The 26722-nt window shown below is 42.7% G+C and overlaps 1 protein-coding gene across 1 annotated transcript in view; it reads left to right on the top strand.

Annotated features, from left to right (window-relative positions):
- Positions 1-26722, top strand: part of col27a1a (collagen, type XXVII, alpha 1a) — an 82170-nt gene that overhangs the window by 17869 nt on the left and 37579 nt on the right. Inside the window, exons 4-13 of the mRNA XM_037753353.1 lie at positions 1403-1456; positions 8290-8343; positions 10565-10618; positions 10750-10803; positions 17406-17450; positions 20728-20781; positions 21306-21350; positions 22578-22631; positions 23377-23421; positions 26566-26619. Of these exons, the coding sequence (XP_037609281.1) occupies positions 1403-1456; positions 8290-8343; positions 10565-10618; positions 10750-10803; positions 17406-17450; positions 20728-20781; positions 21306-21350; positions 22578-22631; positions 23377-23421; positions 26566-26619 (513 nt within the window). The remainder of the gene's footprint in view (positions 1-1402; positions 1457-8289; positions 8344-10564; positions 10619-10749; positions 10804-17405; positions 17451-20727; positions 20782-21305; positions 21351-22577; positions 22632-23376; positions 23422-26565; positions 26620-26722) is intronic.

Here is a 26722-nt window from a genome sequence, read left to right as displayed (position 1 = left end):
CTGAGGAAACTACAGAAAGGATAAAAGTTTCACACTACAGTAACTGTGTTTTATGGTAGATGCTACTGTCTTTTTACTGGATCCTCATATCTATGCTATCTCAGGCATCGGATTTAACAGCATAGTAAAAAATACTGTAAGTCATTAACGGTGAAGAAAGCATTTTAAGGGGAGACACCCCCAGGTGAATAGGGTAAAAAATGTAACTAATAGATATCACCATGAAACTTCCCCAGTTGATTACTCACATTAAGACAATTCTTTTTTGTATTGCAAGTTCTCTGAAAATATATGTTTAAATATGCAAATGAGGCATTATCTTATTAAGTATGTGCTAATGTGCATACATTTCCAGAACAGAAATCTGAACATTGGATAAAGCCAGGTTCAAAATTCTTGCTTCATTTTGTTGACATGTTAGAGTCAAAGGTTTTTACAGAGGGGATTTTGAATATCTCTTTGTATTACTCTTTGTATTGTATTATTACTGTATTACTTAATCCATTTTCGCCATGTTTTTAGGAATAAAATGTTCTATAGATTATATGAGTGATATATATAAACAAACCTTAAAACAGTTTAATTCCTATCTTTATTCTGTTGTATGTTAGTGCTACTGAAGTGGAGTTTTTTTTTAATATATGGATTGTAAAATTCTCTACATTTTGTAAGACTATACAGGTGAATTAGGTCATTTTTTAACTATTTAACTAATTATTTTTGTGTATTACAAGTTTTCTGAAATGTGCAAATGAGGCATTATCTATATTTTGTTGAATATAGGAGAAATCTATAGACGCAAATAGACAAAGTAGTAAAATAAACACCTAAATGTGTATTCTTTAAGTTGTCTTTCCACTAGTCTGAAAGAAGACATGTTATGGAAAATATCATAAAATCTTAAAATTGACCAGTGCATGAAAAAACTATGTTTTTGCCTGTAGTGTCTTTAAAAAAAAATGCCATATAGAGGCTTTAACACACATTTACATCCGGATCCAGAGCCTTAACGGGTAACTATTTTCAGCCACAGGCCCTCTGTTTTTCCTCACTTCTCCTTTTCCCTCTTTTTTGATTAAAAGAAAACGAATGAGCACAAGGCCGATAGAGCCACACAGGGGCATTGAGTGGCGCAGGAAATGACCTGTTATTTCTACTGTTTCTACGGTTTCCTGCCACACAGGCTCAGAGCTTCCTGATGGATAAGGCTGAACTCTCATCACCTTGAGAAGGAGTTACTTCAGAGGGAAAAGGTGTCGTTTTTTACCCTGCAGCTACTGTGCAGCCTGTCTGTGTCTTAATGACCTGATGGTTTTCATAGAGTATGATCGAAGGGGATTGAATAAGATCACATGTGTGCTGTCACTCAATACTCTCTCTCTCTCTCTCTCTCTCTCTTCAGGGACTGCAAGGACCTCCAGGGAAGCCAGGCCTGGCAGGCAAGAGGGGTCCTCGGGTAAGTCGCTCGCTAAAACCTCCTGCCACATCAAACACCATTTGTAACCTTTAGAAATGGGTTTATCTGGTGCTCCACCCTAAGAATTTTCTTCTTTTTAATAAGCGTGTCTTTTTTTAGCTTCACTGTGGGTATCCCTCTGCGTGCGTGTGTGTTTGTTTGTGTTTTTTGCTACTGCTGCTGACGTACATGTTGACAAGAGCTCAAACACAAACAGGCAGTAAATAACCCCCTCGGCAGAGCGGTAACTCAGAAAGACAGACACACAGGACTGTATCTGTGTGTTCCAGCGTAGAAGTCCTGGACCATTTTCTAAAGTTACAATAATAACCTGCCGAGCAAGTCTCCCACATCACTTTAAATCCCTCCCATCACCCAGCTGACACACTCATACTCACACACAAGTTTTCCTATGCAGGCAGATTGACCATATTCAGCACGGGGCTGCGAGTGCTGACCTCCCACCCCTGAGCATAAACAGGAAAGCTCCTATAAAGACGGCCTTTCAAAAGGCTGGCTGTGCCACAGGATGCCTAATAAAAGCACTGTAAACAGACAGAGAACACATGGCTCCACTGGACTTTCTTCTCCACGCTGAGCTGTTGCAGCAGACTGCACCAACACTTCATAGGAATCCCATTCTGGACCAATGAAAGGCCTCTTTCTCCGAGGCAGTTAAATAGATATAGCCTCCTTCTTTGAGGAATTCTCTCTCTTTTACTTCCTCTGTTTCTCTCTGATGTATAGATTCAGACTGACTTATTTCTAAGTATCCCCTGACTTTTCCTCTCGCACCACCAGCAGGTTGACCTTTGTGGTTTTGAGTTTAATGTCTCGCCAGCATTGCCAGATGTTGTATGATAATTTTGCCCTATCTCAATAATGCCAAAATAGCCATAAAGTACAATAATTTGACCATACAATTGTTTTTAGTCTGAGCTGTTATTAATTTCCGGATAGCAAAATATGGGTCTGTGTTGACGCATCTCTTCTCACGTGACGTCATTCCAGCCAATCATGCTTGGTGTAAACTACGATGTTGACATTTACGCCTATTTGTTCTAGTGGTTATGACTCGCATACGATAATTTCTCTCGAAACACAGTAATGTTAAAGATGCTATTGATAACATTGATAACATTCAGCCACTAGATGTCGCCTCCCCCGTTCCTTCGCATTCACTTCAGTCGTTGCCAGGCACTTACCGTCAATCTCATTTTGGTTTATGACATTCACATCAGCCTCTGTGTTTAGCACTATTAAAGGTAATAAATTCAATATCCAGAGCATTAGTATCGCAGCAAACAAGTATTTGCTATAATAAAGATATAGAGAAGTGATGTCTACCTGAGCAGAGAATGAACTCACTCTCCCTCTGTGTGTTGTAATCAGAGCTTCTCTGTGCTTTGTTGACATTGCCGGGCCGGCCCCGTGTGCCTTTTAGTGCATGTTCGTGCATGTGAGCGTGCCCCACTGGCTAGCTCACGGACGCCGCTCTGCACTGCACTCATACATCTGCACGGCGCCATCGCGGAAACGTAGCACCCTCCGGTCCCTGTTCTGGCTCCTTGTTTTACAATTAAATTAATAGACAAACACTACGAACAAGCTACTCAGTCAGTCCAGACAATAGAATAATCTAAATGCATCAAATATATAATAAATGACTGACAAATTCTGTCCATGGATGCATGTGCTTGTATCTTTTCATGCGTGTTTCTTTAATTATTACTTACTACGTGTGTCTGTCTGTGTCTGAGAGACTCTAAAGTCTCTGTGATCCCTTACCACTATAGATGTATAAGGAGGTCTTTGTCTGGCTCTAATTAAAGCTATTTAAGCCCCCGCAGCACCTCCCATCTCGTCTCTAGCAGCAGTTCCACAACATCAGGCCCACTTAGGTGGTTAGTTCTTATGATCCAGATCAAACTTACCTGGGATAAAACTTTAATTGGGTTTGAAAATCTAAACACAGAGCTGCGTAAACTCTTTCAAGTATTATATAAGTATGACTGTGAGTGGAATTGTGTGACCAAGCAGCAGCTTTTCTCAAACTACGCAGCATACTTATCTTTAGGGACTTCAGAAGAATTTCTCAAATGTGCACTCCTGCACAATTCCTCCAGCTTTGGTTGGAGCCTGGACAGGTTTCGACATACGGTTTCCACTCAAATTTGTCCTTGGTAAAGCCCCTCTGCCTGCCTCAAACCTCATTCATCAGCAGTATATATCACCTCACACTGATTTACATCCTGAAGGCTCAGACGTGGCCTTTGTCAACCACAGCGAACCAGCTGTTGAGCGGCCTGTGGCATTGTCAGTGGAAGTGGTCGGTTTGCAACGTGCAAACAATGAAAACAAACCCGTTCAATAAAAAAACACTTGTAAAGGCCTTTTTGGTTTTAATGCCACTTTAACAGAGGTGGCTTGCAAACACGCCGCCAGTGTCTGACTCTGACCTCACAGTCATTTCGTTTAATGCGCACACAAGTACACACCAGCGCTCTCGCACAGAAGTGTGTACATGCTACGGCGCTAATCCCACGCCCGTGTAGCACAGACATATGTGGCTGTGTTTATGACCTCCCTATATAAAGAGTGAGACAGATTATAGAGCTTTCCTGTAAACAAAAGCATTTATCAACTTTAATTGCTGCTGGCATGTGCATGTGCGTGTCTGCGCAAACACTGAGCTGCATACTTACATACTTGCAAACTCACACTCACAAACACATGTCGCCAGATAAGAGTGTGGTTTCAATTTAGGAAAAAAAAAATCACTTGTTCATCGCTGAAATAAATTAACTCACACATCTGGATTTACGCTGCAGGTTGCTTAGGCTGCAGACTCACAGGTGGCGCGGCATGATTTGATCATAAGCATCATCTCTTTGTGTGAAATAATTCCAGTCAAAGGGTTTTTGCTGAAGAGAGAGCTCGGCAAGTTATTTTTTTTTTGTATGACCTTCCGAAGCCTTGGATTACTGGAAGTCTGCATGATGACACACAGAGCACCATTGAGCCCACAGAGCACCACACATGAACCTTGACCTCTGATCCCACACATGTGAGTGTGAGACGCCGTCGCTAAGGCAACCGCTCAGTAAAGAAGCCTTTGCTAGGTGTCCGTGAATAGTCAGGGGGAGCTCTTTGGAGTCTGTTTGTAGGTGTGTAATGACGACGGTGTGAGAGGAAACGTGTGGCGGCGGGCGCATCATGAGTACACAGGCCGCTATCTATCTGAAGACTGAAGGCTGCATACATGTATTCGTCTGGAGCCTGCTGGGTCAAAAGGGTCTTTGTCTGAGTGAAACAAATCTGTCGCCCATCTTTCCTCATGCTTCCCCTCCAAACCGCTCCTCTGTCACTGACCAAAATCCCCCCACCTCGCTTCACCTGCATGTAAAGCTAATTCACATCCCAGATGGACATTTCATATAGAAACCTGGAAAACTATAACGAACTAAAGGCTTACGCGCACTAAAAGATTTTTCAAATCTTAACAGATTTTGAAAATAGCCCACACATAAATTCAAGAGTTTTGTTCCTTTAGTATGTGGAGAGCAATGATTTTGCCAAAACAGCACACCACACACTAATCGATTCATGAACAAACTGAATGGAAATTTCGCAAAATCTCTCGCCATCAAACATGACTTTAGTGTAAACAAACATTGGGGACGACAGGCAGGCAGAATTAGTGATGTTAGTTTTTGCACTACTTTGTACTGAAAATTCACAAGAAAACAAAAGGAAAATATGGATAAAGTCACAGAGACACGTTAAATAAACACTGATGTTGTTGCCACAATGCAACAAGTTGGTCTTCCATTTCTGAGGTCTGGCAAGATATCTTTAGAAGCATCAAAAAGTCGGGTCTTTGCTGACCGTTGTCGGGAGGGGGCATCGGGCCCAAAATCGTCTTGATTCTCTTGCAGTGTGTACCCGGCATAAATGAGTAAAAGTGTTCTCCTTAGGGCGGTGTGTTGGGCTGTTTTAGAAGCACCAGGTGACAGATCTGCTTTTTAAGGGTCTTCAGTGTAAACTGTGTATATGGATCTCTCCTCTGGAACATTACTGTAATGAGCTCCAGGACAGTAAAAATCACAGTCCACGCTCCAATTCACTAATTTTGCAATCTCCCTTTAGGCCCTTTAATATGTGTTTTAATACCAGATTTTAAATGTTTGGCATGACGTTAGCTCTCGTCGTAATTTTCAAACTTGTCATGGCCATTATGAGCTATTACTGTTATTGCTGTAAATGCCTAAATAATACTTTGGACTACTTAGTATTTCCCTTTTCATATACCCTGGCAACTGCATGATGTATTTAGCTTTAAAAAAATGTTGGCTTTTGAAGCAAATAAATTTATATGGTTGGCTTTTTCCCAGCGCAGCTTAATTCATACGCCCTGACTGCTTCTGGTATTATGAAGTTTGACTGTAATTTATATGACAATGGGCTGCAAATTCTTCATGGCAACAGTGAAATATTTTCCTGACTCTCCTCAGAGGCAAAATTTCAAGTGTTTCAAGACTGTGATCTTTAATTAAGAAGACGTCCAGCGGTTTCACATGCTCTTGATCTAATGTTAGCTTATCAGACATTGCCCCTTCGGCTCTTATTTGGCACGGCATCAAACAGAGTCTCTTTTATCTTTAATACGGTGACTGTATATACATTTAAAGTGTCTTTTTACGAGACAGTGTTGAAAGTCAGACTGTGTTTACAGCGTTGCCCATTAAAAGACCTCGTCTAAAAAATATTCTGTGTGGGAATGTAACCTTCGGAGTGACGTCATGCGTCCAGATTTAAGATCCACAAGCGCATATAGAATATTTCTTGGCTTTAAGTTGCACATATGGTGTTGATATAGAAGTTTGTAGATTCAAGCACTTATATATATATATATCCCTCAGGGCAGGCCGCATGCATGTTACCATAACACGAAGCATTAGGAGCTATCATTTCTTTAGATTTTGACCATGTTGTCTCAACTTAGAATCGTAATGAACTGCACAGAACTAGCAGCGTTATTACCACAGGAGCCACAGTAACGCCCTTCGTCGCTGTTCAGAGGTCGGTGGTTTTTCATTTGATAGCCCTCAGCTTGTGTGTGCCCCACCCTGGTCTTCTCTAATTAGACACCTGTTGTGCGAGAGAGAGAGAGAGACACGACATGGAGGCAAGAGCACAGCACCAAATGTTGGGGCCAGCCCGTGCCTACCAGTGCACTGCCCAGGCTGCGGTGAACCACAGGGTTAATTTTGAAGCATGTAATTGAAACATGTCAAGTTTGTTTAAGTTTATTTAGGGCACAACAGCGTCCCTTAACACTGTCTGGACACACTAGCTCTCGAGGGAACGCCAGCTGAATACAAACAAGAAAATGAAAAGGGGAAGAGAGTGTGGGAGGGCAAGACCTTTACAACCTTGAATGGAAATATGTCATTTGTAAAAACATCAGATCTCATCAAAACAGCATTCTTAAATCCCAGAGGTGGGACCAAGTCATTATTTTGCAAGTCACAAGTAAGTCTCGAGTCTTTGCACGTAAGTCCCAAGTCAAGACAGGCAAGTAATTTGACTGTAGCTTGGAGTGTGGGAATGGTGAGTGTTCTGTGTTTCCCATCACAGATAACAGCACCTGTACACACGTGCTTAGTAACGTCCTGTTAATTCATGAGGAGCTCTGTTTCAAGTGAATCAGACATGACTGTCATCAAAGCACCCTTTGTAAGGAAGAGCACTTTATGTTGTCATGTCTGCACCCGACCAGTATGTCTGTTTTTGAACTTTGCTCAAAGGGCTTTTTTGTTGAGCTGTATAACCCAGCCCAAACTCCACACTACTTTATGTTTTTTTCCTCTGTTGGATAATAAAGAGCTGCCTGTCTGGACGTCGCTGGATGTTGTTTTTTGATGCTGCAGACCAGATCAGTAATAATAATGGCTTCCTGATTTGTTTTGACTCACCTCAGTGAAACTCGCTGACCCGGCTTTTAAAGCAATTGTGACTCTTTTTCCGCTCTCTCTGACTCGATCGACCCTTGACCCACTCCGGGGGTAGGTTAGGGGGCCCGAGCGTACCGCACCACGTGGAGGGCAGGAGTCAGGTCAGAGATCCGCGGAAAAAGTCACTCAGAGAAAGAGACTGAAACAAAGGGGTTGTTGCTACGTCTCCACCATCCATCTATCTGTCGGACGGCTGCAGTTTTAAACCAAAGAAAAATTGATGTAGATTCATTCTCTGGCTTCCAGAGGTTTTCTGCTAAACCGTCCCATGGGGGGCTGCTGGACGGGGCGAGATGGTTCACATTACCAATATGCTGCTACTGTAGATCTCACTTTGTTTGCTTTCAGTCACAGTTGTGTTCAGCCAATGCGGGCAGAAACACACGCCAGCGGAGGAATTCAGAATGTTATGATACGAGATGATCTGCATTACTCATTAAGATGCCTGGCAAACGTGTGTTTGTGTGTGTGTGTGTGTGGATGGGGGGTTGTGGAGGCAACAGGGGGCAGGAAAACCACATCCATATGGTGAAGCGGCTCCACAGAGCCCCATTTTTCCATAAGCCTCTACCCCCAACACCAACCCCAAATACCTCACCACCCAGCTCACACACGCACAGCTGATGTATAGGAAAATAGGTTCAAGTAGCATGAAAGCTGAGGTTCTCCAGACAGACTTTGCCCCCCCCTTCTTTCTCTGGTCTCATTCACAGTAGCTAAGCCACAGTCTGCATCAGCTCTGTCCCAATATGATGATTGATTGAGATCTCGATCACAGTTTGATTATGTTTTTTTCTCTCTCTGGCTTTTCCACAGGGCGCCCCTGGTCCCCATGGAAACCCTGGCCGAGCTGGTCCATCCGGGCTCAAGGTATCTTACACACTCTCAGTCTAACTAATGATCACAAGTCAGCCTTTCTTTTTGTTTTTGTCCGGCAGCCACGTACATTTTTCCATTACATGATTATGTACCTGCCTCTCCTACTAATTTAATAAGAAGTTTATGATCTTCTTTTGCCTCTAACGTGAATGAGAATCCTACGAGGATGTGTTTGATTTTCAGTTTTTCTATATCAGCTGGAATCCATAAAGAGCAACATGGGTAATGGAGCTTTGTGGCTGAACAATCAGGGCCGTCTAAGTTCACAGCAGTGCACACCTGGCACACTACAAACACCACGACACCTAATACTGAAGAGCTGTATCACTTTAACATGTGTGCTCCAGAGGTGAATGTCAGGATTCCCATTTATATGTAAAGTTCACTAAGGTTGTTCAGATTCTCGGAGATCGGCTCGATTTAGCCCCAAATATGCTCTAACGTGTGTACGTGTGTTTATGCATTTATATACTGTGAAATGAATGTGAGTCTATGTGCGGAGAGAGGAGGGTAGTTGGACGCCAGGGGAGTTGGAAGTGATTTATCAGAGCTCCAGGGAAAGACGTTACGAGTCGGAAAGTGAGAACTCCAAATAAATCTGTCTAATTTTAACGTGTGAACAGGAGATGACCCGGCCCAAGACAAATTCTCTGCATCCCTCATCTGATTGTCTGCGCTGTTGAATGCTTTAGCAAACACCCTTGACCTCTGGCAGTGTGTGCTCAGAGTACATAGTGAGGAGCAATACCGATATTTAAAGTGCATTATAAAAATGCCATGCATAAATGACCACTGTGCAGCTGCCCTGCCCAAAGCCCTGACCTCCCCAGGCCACCCAAGGGACTGTGTTTGTCCTTGTCACCCTGATGTAATTTATATTATTGCATTCTTCACTTTTTACAACCTTCTTCCCATCATTATGTAACTGATTCTCAACCTTGTCTGCTACCTATTATTTACTTAAAGGAACAGTTTGATATTTTGGGAAATAGGCTTACTTGCTTTCTTGGCATTGAAACAAACATAGACTATATTACTGAAGTATGAGGAGTAGTTACAGAACACTGTTTTAGTCCGACACCCAGGCCAGGCACCACGACTCAAAATGACGTACCCTCAGAAAGGCTAAATAACAACAACAGCAGGAGGCTACTGTTTCATTATCAAAGAATACATTTATTAATCAGACCGCTCTCTAAGAACATATTCCACTATCTTAGAGCCCTAAATATATTTGAAGTCCTTACCGTAGCGTCCCGGGGTTTGAATCCGACCTGCGGCCCTTTGCTGCATGTCATCCCTCTCTCCCTCCTCCTTTCATAACTATCGCTATCAAATAAAGGCATCTCTCTCGCTCTCTCTCTAAAATCACGAAAAGCAAGCAGGCTAAGAAACCGAACTAAGAAACCGTGTTCTGTCTATCGTTCTCCTCCGCTCCGTTTCAGTACTACGGACAGCACCAACTATTTCTTGGCTGGGAGCAGTGAGCCTGGAGTCTCTAGGAAGTCACTACACCCGGCCAACAAAGTAATAAGTGAGCTTTATAGGAGCTTCGTTAGGGGACTTCGATTTTGTTAGTATTTCCCAAAGGTTGAACTATTCCTTTGAGATGCACATTATATAATCATATAAAAGTCCCTGATAAATAATAGATAATAAAAGTTATACGCTGCAAGGCAAATATTTGAAACCGTGCCTCAGTGAATGAAGAGTAAGTTCTGGTCAGAGCGGTGCAGAGCAGACTTCTTCTACCTGGCAGGTGTGTTGAGAGAATGACTCTGAAGCGTTTGATGTCTCGGGGTGCGCTGCGATCTTTGCTCTTTCATCATTAATAAATGAAACAAAGTTGTAAATAGCAGGGGTCCATGCACTCAGCACTCTAGGCTAATTTCCGGTCCACAGCTTTGATGTGCCGAAGCCCCGTTATTGTTACCTGCTGACAATGACGCTTGCTGTGTTTGACTGGAGGGCCACTGAACCCACGTAATGCCCTGTGCCTAAGAAAAGCATGAATGAATTTGTTTTTTTCATCAATTAGCTTCCAACTATCCAGTATGGGATTTAGAGAGGCAAGCTTTTGTCACCTTAAGTCCAAATGAAAGGTGTTCCAGTGAAATTGTTTTGTTAATATGATTGTTAGTTAGATACTTTCAGTACATTTGGGTAATTTTCTTCCATACAAAGTCCTCCTTTGTTTTTTCCTTTTCATCAGGGGAGAAAAGGAGACCCTGGCATCTCACCTGGGCCAGCACCTAAAGGAGAAAAGGTATTGTGCCCCCCCTTTTATTACACTCTACACTAGTTTATACCCATGTTGGTAAGCTCCTAGCACATTTATGATTGCTATTTGTGCAACCACTCATTGCTGCATTTTAACGTTCTCGCTTTCTGTTCTAGGGAGACTCAGGGATTCTTGGCCCGGTTGGACTGACTGGCCAGGAAGGTCGGAAGGTAAGACCGAACAATACACCTGAATACCCTTGCACCAAATTCCTCCCAATGAAAATGAAATTCAGTGTTCCTAAATGCTCCCATTTACCAGTTGATGTTGTGAGTGAGCAAAGTGGTTACATCTGCAAACTTTGAATAGTGAGGCCCTTGAAAAGTTTGGGAAAGCCCAGGAAAGAACGTTTGCATGAGTCATTGTTGCCATTTCATAACCGTTTTGTTTTGGTATTGTGTCTGTTGTGATGTTTTTTTATATATCTGTGCTTGTGTGTGTGTGTGTGTGTGTGTAAACCCATTCATCTTCTCCTTAATTCTCTCCATCTCTCTTTCTCCTTTTGTGCTGTGCTCACCATTTCTTCCATCTGTGCTGGCTGGAGCACAGAGCACAGAGGGGTTTTTAATGTTGGCAGGAAGGATGTCATGAGGGATGAAGGGGGAGGTTTTTGTCATCAGGGAAACGAGGATGAGGATCATGCACTCAAACACAAAAATCTCCAGTGTCTTAGATTTTACTTATGTCACAACTTGAGTGATTCACGAGTGTAGGGAAGACAAAGTGGGACATAGCTTCTGCTCGACAGGAGTGGAACAAGCACAGACCAAGAGTGAGTCCAAGAGGACAGTTAGAGTTGTGGATGTTCATGGTTGTGTGCATACATTCTTGCATGCTTGTAAGTGTCTGTGTGCACATTAAATAGTCGGATGTAAACACACGTCTCATGGTGGTCAGAAAAAGATCTCATAGACTGCTTTCAGTCACATTCTCTATCCAATAGAATTGAGCCAATTGATGCGAACATTTCAAACAAAGTAGAAGAATTAGTTGAGTAATTGAGTATAGCAGATCGATTGTAAATATTTCAGCGGAGGTGTAAAGTGCATCAGCATTTATTCACTGACTTCCCAGAGCCACAGTGCTCTGTAACAAGAGCGCCGGACTCAAGTTGGATGGCTGCCTCAAGTTTAACATATGGCTTTTGTTAGGAGTCGGCTTTTCTCTGTGTGTCTCTGTGTCCAGTTGCATGTCTCTGTCTCTCTCTTTCACACACACACACAGTCAGAATGGAAAATGTAAAGCTGGTGGAAAACAGATTTCTTTCAAGCTAAAAATGAGTCTTGGCAGCGAGTTGACAGCCAGTCAGAAAGTCAGACAGTGACATGTGAATCATTGCTGCAGGTGAGAGTGTATTTCACTCTGAGATTAGCCACAAACTATTGTTTAGCGTAAAGGTGACATTACCTGGGAAACTGAAAACTCCCTACTTGTCAACACTGTGCAGATGCTCAGTAAATTGTCTTCACAATACCCAAGGGTACATTATAGCCGCCCCTTAGGAGTATATCAGAATGACATCACTTTATCATGTCGGGAAGTTGTTGCCATGGCATCTTCATCAACACACACTCAGACGTCATCACAGCATGCCTCAGGTATTGGTCAATGAGCCACAGACATGATGACTGTAGAGGAAACTTGTTAAATTAGCCGCAAGGAGTCCGCTTCCTTTCCATTTACACAAGCACGGAGCGGCTAATTAACCCCTTTTTGCGCTGAACAAGAACTTCTCACAGGTCTCAGCTGTGCTTCACATTGTTGATGTTAATTAATCATGATCCTATATGCCTACACATTGCACCGCTATGACAGTGATGTGAGTCAATGTACATCTGCTCTGTGGTAGCGCAGACTGTGTAGAGAGACAGGCTTCGTTTTGTTCTGTTCGTTTTTCGGTCAGCTCAGGTGGAAAGTCTCAGGCGTGTCCCCGTCCTGATGCAGGTCTCTCCACTGAGACGCTGCTGCAAGGTCAATGCAATATTGAAAAGCAGTGATGAATGAATTTCATTTGCAATTACATGGCAGTGTTGGGCCACCCTGAAACACCCATGTGCTGTTTCTTCCTCTTCCTCTCGAGCTGTTTCGTCTCGCTTGCTTGGCTCGTTTCTGTGAAGCTGTGGTTTAGGAAAACGGGACAGCAGCGGCTTTTCCTCTGTTCTGCTCTGTATTTTTCCCTTCTACCTTCTCTGTCTTTCACACACAAATATACACACACACTTATACAGGCTCTTCATCAGCCTTAGCTTGACACTTCAACCGGGAATTCTGGAATTTGGCTGCTGGTTTTCCATGGAAAACTTTAATGGAGAAAGCAGCGATGTGCTTTGAACGTGCGAAAGGAGAGTGTGATTTTACACCACCAGACAAGCCAAGCATGTTCCGCTCTGTACAACATTTGTTCTACCAAGCAGACTCTCTCAATGGCTTTTCAGTATGGTAGGCAGGGTCAGGGAGAGGGGACACACACGGGGCCAAACCTCAACTACAAGGCCACATTACAAGCCACACGTCTTACCTTACTGCCTCCTTCCTTCTTTCCTCTATGTCTATTCCCAATGATAGTTGATCTGTGTCTTCTCTTCTCACTGTTTGTCTGCCTTTTTCTACATCTGTCTTTCACACTACGACTGTTTTTTCTCCCTTAAAGCCAAGACATACTGTACAGGAGCATAGTAACTTACCTTTGCAGGGTTTTAAGTATACTTGCGGTTTGTTTTCACATCTTTAACTTTGTCTCAGTACCCCTAGTTTGTAGTGGAAGTTTCAAGTTTTTAGGGGTCCACAATTATCGCTGGATACCTAATCTTATTATGTCTATGCTTTGGTGGATGCTGATTAAAGGAATAGTTTGTCATTTTGGAAATAATGAGTATTTGCCAAGAGTTAGATGAGAAGATCAATACGACTCTCGTCTAAGTACGGAGCTGGAGTCAGGATGCAGTTAGCACAGCTCAGCATAAAGAAGTCACATCATCCGGCTGTTGTCCGCCAAGAAACAGCATGTAACTCCCAGTAAAACTAAAAATATGCAGCTACAGCTAATCCATAAACACTCATGTGTTTCTGTTGTGCTACATTTTTGGAAAATATGACTGTCTAGAGACACATTGTGTTGGGTTTTTGTTAATAAAAAGTGCATGTACATGTGCTTTTCACATATGTGCCATGCATACATGTGTGAGGATTTTAGAGTCAATAATGGGTGATAGTGTGCATAGACCTCTATGTAAATACAGTCATAGACCTGTATTTTCCTTGCCTCTTAGCACACAGTGAAGCATTGTGTATGTAAATGTATGAATTAATCCTCGTACTGGATCTGTTGTTATTGCTGACTAGTTCAGACTTCATACAGATATTTTTCCTTTCAAACTAAGTCCAAACCATAGTTTTCTTAACAAGAACATCCTACAAATACAAAGTAGAATGATCTTCCCTGCAGGGGCTAGACGGTGTATTAATCATACTCGTTTCCCTCCTTTATGCAAGATAGTTTATTGTAGGACATTAATCTGTCTGAAGCTCCCCAAGACCTGTTCCAAACCAAACTCTCTCCATTTAGCTCAAAACTAACAAATCCACATGCTCATCATCAGCGTAATTATGGGAGAATTCAAATCAACCATCATTTTCTTTGCATGTTTCACAAGAAGCACAACAAATCATTGCTCTGTCTTCCGCCGTGCTCGTAGTTTCATAGTGATACTGCATGCAAGCTGCTGAAATTGCGGTTCAGACGGGGATGAGATGAGGGATGTTTTTCCGCCGGTTAGATTTCAACCAAATTGTGAGGTGAGGTTCAAGCAGTTGTTTGTTACGTCTATGCCCGCCAGACATCCGCATGGAGGGTTTATGTTCTGATGCACATGCAGCAAATGCATGGAGCCAGGCGATTGCTCTGAGCAATCATCTGGCTCCATGTTGCAGAGAGAGAGAGAGGCGGAAAGATGAAAGCAGAGATTAATGAGGTGAGGGGCATATTTCTGATACTAGCAGCGACAGTGGAAGACACATATTCATCATTCGTGGTGTACAGTTGTTAACAGACCTGAGGTTTGGGCTCATTTGAACACCCACAAAGTTAAGTGTGTGTGCAGAGTAGCTGGTAGTGCGTCAGAGGAATGACATGTCTTCTGCAGAAACAATATGTCTTTTATTTTATTTCTGCCAAAATGCGCTCAACGTTCCCTGGGGCACTCCTCGGCTTAGTGGCGTAGGATGGAGGAGGGGCGGGGGGTGTTACGGGTGCTACCGGGGAGCTAAATGAAAAGCATTCTGGTGGGTTTATCTGATTGAACACACATGCTCGTTAAGCAAGTGGCACTAAATACAGGCCCGCCGGTGGGAATGCCCGCTCTCATTAGCAAGCTCATAATGAGGGAGATAAGGATCTGAGATGGTCTGGCTGGGGTTGGGAGGGTAGGGTTAATACCCAGGACCTACAGTATGTGTGTGTTTGTGTGTGTGTTGTGTGTGGCTCACGGACCTCACAGCACAGCTTGAGAGCATAAGCCGGTACACATGTTTGTGCTATAAGTAAGCCATGTAATAAGATGACGGTACATGTATCTTTGTGTGTGAATGTGCATGTGTGTGTGTTTCCCTTCCTGTCTTTGCATGTGCACACATATGTGTTTGTGTGCCATGAGTGGAATGAATGGCATTAAGGAGATTACATCTCCTGAAATGTGGAGAAGTGGATGGAAAACAGTAGGGCTGCTCCCTCTTAGTCGATCAGTCGACTAATCGGTCTTCTTGGTCTCAGGCGGCTAAGATTTCTTTAGTCAATTAATCATTTTTTTATGCTTATTTCATGCTGAATGACAGGCCTGTTCAGGCACTTTGATCATTTATAAATATGAAAAAAGTATTTAAAAAAAAAAATAATAATTTCTTCCAATAAGAGAGTTTATTCCCATTCATCACCGGGGCTATTGACGCTGTTACAGACTGTTAAAAGAAGTGCTTTCAACGTTTTCAAATTTTTGAGAGGAAAAAACCGTCATGGTCATTTTCAAAGGGGTCCCTTGACCTCTGACCTCAAGGTATTTGAATGAAAATGGGTTCTATGGGTACCCACGAGTCTCCCCTTTAGAGACATGCCCACTTTATGATGATCACATGCAGTTTGGGGCAAGTCATAGTCAAGTCAGCACACTGATACACTGACAGCTGTTGTTGCCTGTTGGGCTGCAGTTTGCCATGTTATGATTTGAGCATATTGTTATGCTAAATGCAGTACCTGTGAGGGTTTCTGGACAATATTTGTCATTGTTTTGTGTTGTTAATTGATTTCCAATAATAAATATATGCATACATTTGCATAAAGCAGCATATTTCCAATATATCCCATGTTGATAAGAGTATTACATACTTGACAAATCTCGAAACTCAGTTTCACAGATCTGTCGATTAAATAGTCTAATAGATTAGTTGACAAAATCGTATGAGCGTTAGTCGACTAAGAATTTCTTTGGTCGGGGACAGCACTAGATCAACCTAGAGGAGAAAATCAAGCTCAGGGCAGATTCAGATTCAGACACATGCAGGTGAATCAGAAAAACATAAATTCGTCAACACGTTAGTACAACTGCCGAACAAGCCGAAATCAACTGGAAATTTTCAAAACATCAGTCAGACACAGGCGCCGTGTGTCTGCAAATGCATCCATCCCTGTTCTCTTTCACAAAGCTATGGAAAACACACACACACAGGTTTCTGCTTGTGGAACGGCAGCGGTCTGTCAGCACCTGGTGACATCTCTGTTTGCTTAATGTGTATTACTCGTGCATTTTCATCTGAGCGCCAAGCGTCTCCTCCTAGTGGTCTTTTGATGATGTGCAACAGATGATGTGAGGTGATAGCGAGACCGAAATGAAAGGTTGGATTTGTCTTAGATATGGGGAGAAAGTTTAAGGATTAGTTCAGGGATGAAAACTAAAATATAGATTTATTTAGTTTGAACTGTGATATCGGTAACGAATTTATTGTTGACACAGTTGCTGTACCTATTGAAGTACTGAATGTGGAGTATAATGCTGACAGTGGTAGTTTAAAATGCTGGTATGAAGGTGTAAGCCACTGAGAGTGATCATGTAACATAATGAGAAGAGGGATGCTGTGTCCTCTCCTCCTGTTGCAGTCAGATGTCAGGGCTAAAGGATGGTTTACAGGAACTCAGGGAGTCTTGGCTTGGTCCTCTAGAGCTGTGGTTTAGGAAAACGGGACAACGGGAGTCTTTCCTTTCTTTGCCCTTCTGTTTTTATTTTGCTTTTTTCCCCTTCTGTCCTTTCTTTTCTGTCTTGCTGTCTCTCACTCTATCAAACTGTGGTCTGGAAAGGCTTGTATTCCCACCTTTGATTCTTTGATTTAGTTTTTCTCTGCTCTTTGTTGGGGGTCTGTGTTGCTAGAGTCAGCAGAACTGAAGAAAAGCACTATGTCAGTCTGTCTTCATCGTTGTAGTCTGGAAGGAGGGAGCTGCTATCTGACTCAAACAGGAAGGCATTTATATCCTCACCGTGCCATGATCCTGGCGAGCACAGTTTCTCTACGAACACAGCCAGTGGAAAGTCTGATCCCATGACAGGAGGGCAGATTGATTCCTTGCATATGGCACTGAACTTGTCTGTCGGGGCTGTTATCGTTAACATGCATATTTTACTTTGCACAAAACTCCACTTTGTTGCTTGAATGTGTGTGTTTTCTTTCACCTGTCTATTATTTTATGCTTCAACTAACTCCCCATGTCTCTTTATGTTTGCCTCTTTAGGGACTGAAAGGTCACCCTGGTCCACATGGACTCCCTGGAGAGCCTGTAAGTATCTTTCTCCACTCCATAGACACCTTTTTCACTGGCTTCATACCATGTAAATGTTGTTCTCCCATGCTACTGCTATTCCTCACGCTTTGATTTATCCCACACTTGAAAATGTTCCCATATATTGCAACTAGGACAGTCAAAGTTGACGCAATAATAACGCATTAACGCAAATTAGTTTTAACGCTACTAATTTCTTTAACGCATTAACGCATATTTAGGTTATTGCGGTCTCAGTTTTAAAGCTCCAAACTTGTGCTAAATTTTGGCGAGGAAAAACTGGCATGGCCATTTTCAAAGGGGTCCCTTGACCTCTGACCTCAAGATATGTGAATGAAAATGGGTTCTATGGGTACCCACGAGTCTCCCCTTTACAGACATGCCCACTTTATTATAATCACATGCAGTTTGGGGCAAGTCATAGTCAAGTCAGCACACTGACACACTGACAGCTGTTGTTGCCTGTTGGGCTGCAGTTTGCCATGTTATGATTTGAGCATATTTTTAATGTTAAATGCAGTACCTGTGAGGGTTTCTGGACTATATTTGTCATTGTTTTGTGTTGTTAATTTATTTCCAATAATAAATAATGCATACATTTGCATAAAGCAGCATATTTGCCCACTCCCATGTTGATAAGAGTATTAAATGCAAAAAATTATGTAATGTTATTGTCCTTGTTTCTTGCTAGATATAACATCCCTGCTTTATGCATTCGTCTTCGTGAGTGTCTGAATGTTTTGCTCTTAAGGAGTCCACCATCAAGGCCAATTATTGATGACTAATCCCTCATATTCTCACGTCTCGCCTCATTCTTTAAAAGCTCAGTCATCATCCACTCAGTCTGTGTGTATGCATGTGTGTGTTTGTGTGTGCGCGTACCAAGCATGCCTGCAGTGTATCCAGATTAGATTATCCTGTTATGAAGCACTGGTGAGGACAGACATCTGGCCAAAGTGCTGCGCTGCAGCGATGCTCTCCAGGATATCAGAAAGCGATGCCAAACTAAGAAGAGAGAGAAAATAGAGAGAAGAGAAACAGGAACAAGCCAACTAGGCCAACAGTGACACGCTCACGGCTATTACACTGCAGCTTTGGAGAAAGATTTCCTTTGTGTGACTTTCTTTCTCTGGACTGAATGTTCGGCCTCTTCTATGGCATTTTACCGTGATGCTATCTTAACCTTCCTCCACTATGTTTCCCTCTTTGGGGATGTCAGTTCAATGAGCTCTTTTATTCACTGCTACAAGTGGGAGGAGACGTGACTCTGGCTGTTTAGTCCAACCCAAAAGGATTATTTTAAGTATGGAGCCTCCAGCCTCGTGTCCAGAGCTATTTCCAGTCAGGCTGGGTCATACTACTGTTGGTATTAAGGAAAGGCCTGACTCATGGAAAGCAGAGTGGAACATTCTCCTCATTGTCACACAGTTTTAAGTTAGTCTCCGTTCTCTTGGAGACGTCACCAGTGCAGGGAGTTCCCGCACTACTCATCATGAAGAAGGAGTACTCTTTCTCTCTCACCATCATGTCCTTCTAGTCTGTCCATCCTCGAACGCCCCCCTCTTTCCCACAGAGCCGCTGCTCATCATCACGGCTTTAGCCTCGAGTCTAAATCACCGTAGCACCCGTGAGTGACGGAGTAATAAGCACAACTGTTTGGCAGTGTGGACGATCCAGTTATTGGGAGCAAAGGCCAGCTGGTGTGCATAAAGTGTTGATGACTCTTTGTTACTGTAATACACCATCGGGCCGCGTTCAGAGCCCCCACTTCACTGCTGGCCAGTTGTAAAGAACCAAACCTCGCTCGGCCAAATTTCTTGTCTGGCTTTAACTGGCTGCATTATGCACTATATTTATCCAAGAGAAGGAATGGCAGGCAGTGCACATGGCTGCACGTCCGGAGTGTGTCAAAGGAAGTTATACATGAACACTGGTGCTCTGCGAATTTTGGACACAACCTGCAGCTGTGTGTGTGTGTGTGTGTGTGTGTTATGCGTCTCGCACTCACACACACATAAACCAAACTCCTAATGAGCTTGTTTACACAGACCACATCTCATCGACTTTAAGCAGTAACCATGAGTCCTGGTATCCAACAGATATACTTGGTAGGAGTGGGCGATATGCAGTGCTGGAATGCAAGTACATTTACTACTGTACTTAAGTACCAGTTTGAAGTACATGTACTTTACAAATCTTGTACTTTGTGCTCCACTACATTTATTTAATATTTATAGTTACTAGTTATTTACAAATTAAAGTGGACATATCCAGTGTTAATTTTGGCAGCTGTTTTAGATTTAGTCTTAAAACAAAAATGCGTCATGAGTCATTATTATCATTCATTCTAGTTTTAGTCCAGTTTTAGTCACCGAAAAGTCATTTAATTTGAGTGAAAATGTTGAAAATTGTCAGCTATTTTTGTTTTTATTTAATCTTCTCGTCCTGTTTAGTCATCAGATTATATTTAAAGTTTCTGTCATTTTAGTCAAACTCATTTCACATCAAATTCATCTCATTCACATCTCATTATCTGATGAAAAACACAGGTTGAATGATTAAGAATACAGCTTTGCAGTTAGTTCAAGTCCTCCTGATGGCGCTCATTAATGATGCGCGGTTCAGTCGCACCCACCGCTCCGTTATGAGAGCCAATCCACCCACCCTAGATTTGGCTCCCCTTCCGATGTCTCATGCAGCCTCATTAGAATATACCGCCCACGGCTTGAGAACTACCTTTGCAAAGGTGCACCATATTTTTCTCACCAGCCAATCAGAGCAGACTGGGCATTTTTCAGGGGGTGGGAGGGTATTAAAGAGACAGGCGCTAAAACGGAGCATTTCAGACCGAGGGTGAATACAGGTGTATTCAGACAGACAGAAAAATAACGTGTTTTTTTAACATTAAGACATGTAAACATGACCTTATAAACGTTATAAAGGTATAAAGATAAACCCAAAATACAAGTATGAACTTGGATATGAGCATGATATGTCTCCTTTAAGATTGTATATCCAAAACCTACGATCATCTTATAGAATATCAAGCAATACCAAGGAGTATAAAAAATACTTAACACAAACATCACTATGACAAACTACAGCACTATCCCTTTGCTCTTTTAACTTAAGTCCAATCCTTAACTCCATCTCCCTCTCTGAAACTGTCTGCTACTGAGCAGAATGGCCTGCCTGTGTGTTTGTGTTTCTGTAATTTTGATCACCAACCCTACCTCTCTCCCCCTCTCTTTCTCTCTCTCTCTCTTCCCTGCAGGGAGAGCATGGTCCAGTCGGAAGCCCAGGTGCCAAAGGTTATCCTGGCAGGCAGGTGCAGTAAATCCTCTGCTGTGACTGGTACAGTTGTAGTCAGGGCCATAGTAAGGGCAGAGGGCCAAGTGGAATTAGGTTATGTTGAACAGCTGACTTGGAGGAAAGTATTTGGGTAAATACTGTATAGAGGAGTATTTGAAAAACAAAAATGAAGTGGTGCAAGAGAACAACATCACAAGCTGCAGCCTCAGAAATGACCAGAAAGCTGAATGGGAACATTTATTGAATAGCTATGATATTGTAATGTATTGTATTGTACAGCAGTACCTGTTATTGTGCCCACCCTCTTTACAGTATGTGGGTTTACTGGCATCTTTATAATGATTTGTACAAAGGAATTAGGAAGTAAATACATTACATTTTAAACTGGTTTAAATGTGTTTGACTGTAAGTTGCTTTTTAATGCCATCACGATGCACAATGACAAACACATTCACAGCGTATTTGGGAAAACATTCTTTCAGGTATAAACCAGTAAAAGTGTTGAACCGCTGAGATAAAGTTCCTCTCTCTGTTTTTCAGGGTTTACCTGGGCCTATAGGACCATTGGGGCCTAAAGGCGTTCGGGTAAGTCAACTCAACATCTTCCCCCTTTGAATGTGCTCCTCAAGTCTGATTTTATCGTCCTAAATTACTAACATTGGTGCTTTGACAGGACCAGCGAACGTGTTTATAGGGATGGCGGTCAGCCTGACAGCTTTCTGACACTTTGTTACGCAATATTTATAGAAGGAGACTCAGTTAAAACACGCAGAAAGTTGTTTAATTAAAGGCTGCAAACCGTTGGTATTTTGCGCCGTTAACCCCGCTGTTGCATGAGGACACATGCATGTGCACGTAGATGCAACAACATCCAAAGTGCATGCGTGGACAGTATGAGAGCATGCATGCACTTCGGGTGCACTGGCATCCACCTCTGCACACATAAACACATTCATACACACAAGCACACTATCAATAGTGTGCTAAACTTAGGAGCCTTTTGCTTGTAATGTAAACCTTGTATTACTGTATACAGACACTTAGTGAAAGGCAGGCTGTTGATAAGCCTCCGCATACAAACACACACCCTTAAGGTACACAAACAAAGAAACACACGCTCGCCGGACACAAACAGGGATTTTTATGTTGCGTTCCAATAAAGGTTCTTTATCAGCTCCCCCTTGGCTGCTCCGAAGCCTCCCCTGCCCCCACTGGCTGGAATTTCCTGTTTAAGCTCCGTATGAGGCCCTGCTGTCTTAAGGAGGCATTCTAGTCCTCTCTCTCTCTCACTGAGCCACCTTTCCAAATATTCTGCACTGCAGCGCACTCCATATTGTGTGCACGTAAACCGACTCAACTAGCATCTCTGGTGTTCTACTGTTGTGGTGTTTGTGCTTGTGTTCCTCTCTCTCTCTCCCTCTCTGTGTGTGTGTGTGTCTCCCCCTGCACCGACAGCTCATTGTGATGTCCTGGCTATCTTCAGAGATCCCTGGCGTGAGGGTATGTGCCCTTGGACTACATCGTGGAAGCCAGCACCATGCAGTCCATGGGCATATACACTTGCCTCATGGCTTGGTTCTTCATGGAAGCCCGCCCTATCCATGCTGGACCCCCACGGCCCCTGAAACCCGGCCCTAGAGCACAAAGGGGAGGTGCTGTTCTTCCTGCTGCTTTTATGGCGTCCAAATACTCACATCCCATATTCCTCCTCTCTCCTCTTTTCTCTCTTCTTTTTCCTGTCTTCCTCTCTCCTCTCCTCTCCTTTCCTCCCCACTTTCTTCCTCTCCTCTCCTCTCCTCTCCTCTCCTGCAGGGTTTCATTGGAATCCCGGGGCTTTTTGGCCTGCCCGGGCCTGATGGCGAAAGAGTGAGTTTTTTGTCAAATGTGTATTTTCTCTCTCAAGCACACTCAATAATTGCAAAAACAAATGATGTACAGTGACCAATTGAATCCTGCTCATGGGCCCTATGAGATGAAAAACAGCGCCTCTCTTGCCATTTCATTCAGCTGTCTTGTTATTGTTATACTGCTGGAAACAGAGTCCAGCTGTCCGAGATGCTGCTGTACAAGGCCGTGTGGGAGTGCTGATGACTCATATGATAAAAGCCCCCTCTTAGAGCCTTTGAACTGCCTGAACTCATCAAGGCCTCCTCCTTCTGTACGGCCTCTAAAACATGAAGTGATTAGCCTACTTATGACATGCTCCAGGAGGTTGCGTCAGAGCAGGGCCGGCTGCAATCAGGACCTCTCCAGCCAGCCACTTAGCAAGATGGCTCACTCCGTAGCTACACACAACAGACGGTGTCTTCTCCCAGGAGAAACTGGTGTTTATTTAACATCTATATGTATGAGACAGAGGCTTAAATTCCTCATAATAAGCTGGGAAAATATTGGACAAGGCTGCAGTCAGCTGTTCCTCACATCTGTTGAAGCAGGAGTTGAAAGAAGCTTACAGCTTTTTAATTGTGTGTTTTGGGCATGAATCAGTTGTGCTTTTTACATAATGTGTGTCTTTCTTCTTTGTTTTTTTCTATCTTTCTTGAACCCTTTCCTTTCCCCTTCTGCTTTGTTTTCTACTCCACCTCTGCTCTGTCTTGTTTTGTTTTTTTAGGGCATTCCCGGTGAACCAGGGAAGAGGGGCAAGATGGGTAGGCCGGTAAAGTTTTGTCTCAACATACTTTACAGATCATCTTTTCAAAGTGTGATGAATTGTTGACTGTGAATGCATCATCTGCTTTATTATTTGAAGGAGTTTGGGAGGTGGTGACAGAAATCAAACAACGTTCAAATGAGGCAGTGAGAGCATTTCGGTGCAAAAGACTGTAACACCTACATTATGAACATTTATAAAGTCTGGATTTACGTCATTGTGTCAGCTCAATATTTCCATGGCGGTTAGAGGGGTTAACTGCAGCCTGAATGCATGTGGAGTCCCACCAGCCGCACATCAGGGTCTTGGATGCAACAAGAAAAAGGCTTTTGTTGGAATAAAAGGCTTTTGGTCCCGCCCAGCATGGAGCCAAGCCATTTGGAGGAAGCCGTCGGTTCTGTTGTGTGTGTCAGATAGTGTTCAAAGTCAGTTTGACAGACTGTTTCAGAAAGAAACGCACAGCTGAGATCATTCTGCAGCTGTTGCTTATTGGCTTTTCTGTAAATAAGGCATTTATAGACCAAAAAGTCTGAACACACGCGAGCCAGTGTCCGCTTAGTGTGAGGTTTTGAGAACTGCAGCTCATTCTGTAATTAGACAAATGTTTAGGAAGCAGCTGTGGATGCAAATTCACAATGTGTGAGGCTTTGGATCGTGTGTTTGCATTCGATTTTCGCGTTGCGCGTGTGTGTTCTCCCCACTTACACATAAGAGCCGTGAGCTGATTCAGTTTCTTAAGACACTTTACTGCAACAAACAAACACCTTGTGAAGTCCGTTTCACAGTTCTGGCACAGGTCATGCAAAACTAAAAGTCTTCACATGGAAGTGCTGTCATCACAGCGTGATCTTTTCCTGCGCAAAGCGAACCCTGAATGATTTTATGACAGCCGCAGCACTGCTATTCAAGGCCGAAAACAAATTAATGACAGTGTATCACAATCCATAACTCTGTTTCATACTAAACAGAAGAGCAGAGTGGCAACAGAGTCCTGTAATTTTGATCATTTAAAATTCTATAAAAGGCTATTTCAGCTGTTACAGCCCCTTATAACTGACCTTTAAATGTAAGTGGAAAACACACACATCACCGTCACTTGATTTCATGGAAAATGGAAAGCTAGGACACTTACACGATGATCCCTGAGAGATCATCCCTCTCCTCCCTGACGGAGGACAAAGAACAGAAGAAGCACCTGAACTGCAGCCAGACGTTTTAATGGCCATAACCACAGCGCTTGTGCTGCTCTGTCGAGGAAACACGCACACACACACACAATCAGCCCGCCATCTACCAAAGAGTGATGAGGGAATAGATATATCTTAAAGAGTGGAGAGCCTAAAAAGTTTCCGAAGTGCATCGCCAACAGTTCTGCGTTTCAACTTAACTTTTTTTTATGCACTGTTTAGGGTCTGTTTGTCTTTTAGAGGTCGTCTTTATCAGGCCGCAGTTCTTTCACATCAGCGCGTTATCTAACAGTGAGTGCTGCTGCTGTGTTACTATTTGATCTCGAAGCTGAAGATCATCATGTAAAAGCAGACAGCTTCATATAATGCTCATCAAAGGCTTTTTTAAAGTGCTGCTCTTGGCAAAACTACGTTTCCCACATTTGTCTTTAGTCTGTAAGACAGTGGTGACAGATGTATGAATCATCCTTTGGGTCACTGTCATGCTTCATAGATTTCTGTTGCACTTCTGCTTCCCCCTGTGCGCACAATCTCTTAGAAGCATAAAGCATTCCCATGCAGTCGTTTTGGGGGCGATCCCAAATGTCATCCTAATAGGAACAGAAAAGAGCTGTACAATTACAGCATTTATTGCAGTTATGTTTGCGTCATTGACCTGATGGGATGTGTCAGTAGATTGAAGGATAGGTGAACATTACATTTGAATATGAAGTTATCCCAGACTGGTTTCCTTTAAATAAAAAAACTGCAAACTCAAATACAAAGAGTTGCATTTAGTCAGCAGATTCTATTTCTAAGTCACAGATTAAAGTAAATACACACTGCATATCTAAAACATCTCTACTTTTACAAGAATAACTGCCATTTCCTCGAGGTATCTACACTAATTAGCATTTTGGAGCAATATGTGGAGGCCACAACAGCAGGACCCAGTCATTATGGAGGTTTTTAGGATGCCCTCGTGCTCTCTGCAGCACCACCAGCTGTTATCATATAGCTCAGATTAGCATCCCGTTTACTGCTAAATGGACGGAGTAATTACTTGGCTCTCTCGTTGCATTTAGAAAATGTACTCAAAGTAGAACAGTTGGCTGCCTACACAATATAGCTGATAGATTTAATGCACATAATGGGGGCAATTATGCTCTTATTTTGTACATATTTCAGATGGCTTTTTGTCTAATGTTATGTTTGACTCAGTCAAATTGTTATAATTGCTGTGCAATTACAGTAGCAGCTCTCTCGGTTGTGTAACAGTCAGCGGTATTTGCGAAAACATGCTCCGTAAATTTGACTCCATGGTTAAAGACATAATGATTTAGTGGTACTGAAGGTCCATAATTTAAACACACCCTCCTCCAATGAAAAGCACATTTTTGTCATATTAGTTTCTTTAATTCTGTAATTGAGCAATGTGATTCTTATTATTGTGGCAGATCAATGAAATTAGCACTATGTTTACTGTGCCACTCAAAATATTTTTATATTAACAATAGATCCAATTACTACTTTTATGTGATTTATGTTCCCCTCCTCACTGTGGAGATTTATAGCAGCTCATTCTTTTGGTTTTCTGGTCCGTAACTACTGTTTAGTTTCACACTCAGTGCTCTCATAGTTTCGTTTTCAGACGCAGCAGGAAGCTTTTTTCACCAAATAGAAGCTCTTAAAAACGAACTCTACACTATAGCTACCCAGCACCAAACAGCAGGGAGATATTAGCAACTAGATGGTGAACATAATGGAGCGTTTAGCAGCTAAAGAGACAAATAAAAGGGGACTCCAGTTGAAGGCTAATGTTGCTCCATATTTGCTGGATGTGTAAATAAGCAACTGTTTAAAAAAAATTTGATTTCACATGTTTAAAAGCAGAACATACTCTTTACATTGAATGGATGTCTGAGTTTGATTGTCTCTGTTTGTGTGCAGCCAAACATAAAAGCTACTCTCTCTCTGTCCTCAGGGGTTTCCGGGGGACTTTGGGGAGAGAGGACCACCTGGACCAGATGGAGAGCCAGTATGTCACACACTCAGTTACACAGTCACCTAAATACATAACCAAGCCACACACTCACACACCCTCCTACACACACACACAAACTGAGAGCAGTGGCTTCACT

The sequence above is a fragment of the Sebastes umbrosus genome, chromosome 19 (genome assembly GCF_015220745.1).
Source record: "Sebastes umbrosus isolate fSebUmb1 chromosome 19, fSebUmb1.pri, whole genome shotgun sequence".
NCBI lineage: Eukaryota > Metazoa > Chordata > Actinopteri > Perciformes > Sebastidae > Sebastes > Sebastes umbrosus.
Note: the sequence above shows the minus strand (reverse complement) of the source record. Positions and strands in the feature narration are given on the sequence as shown.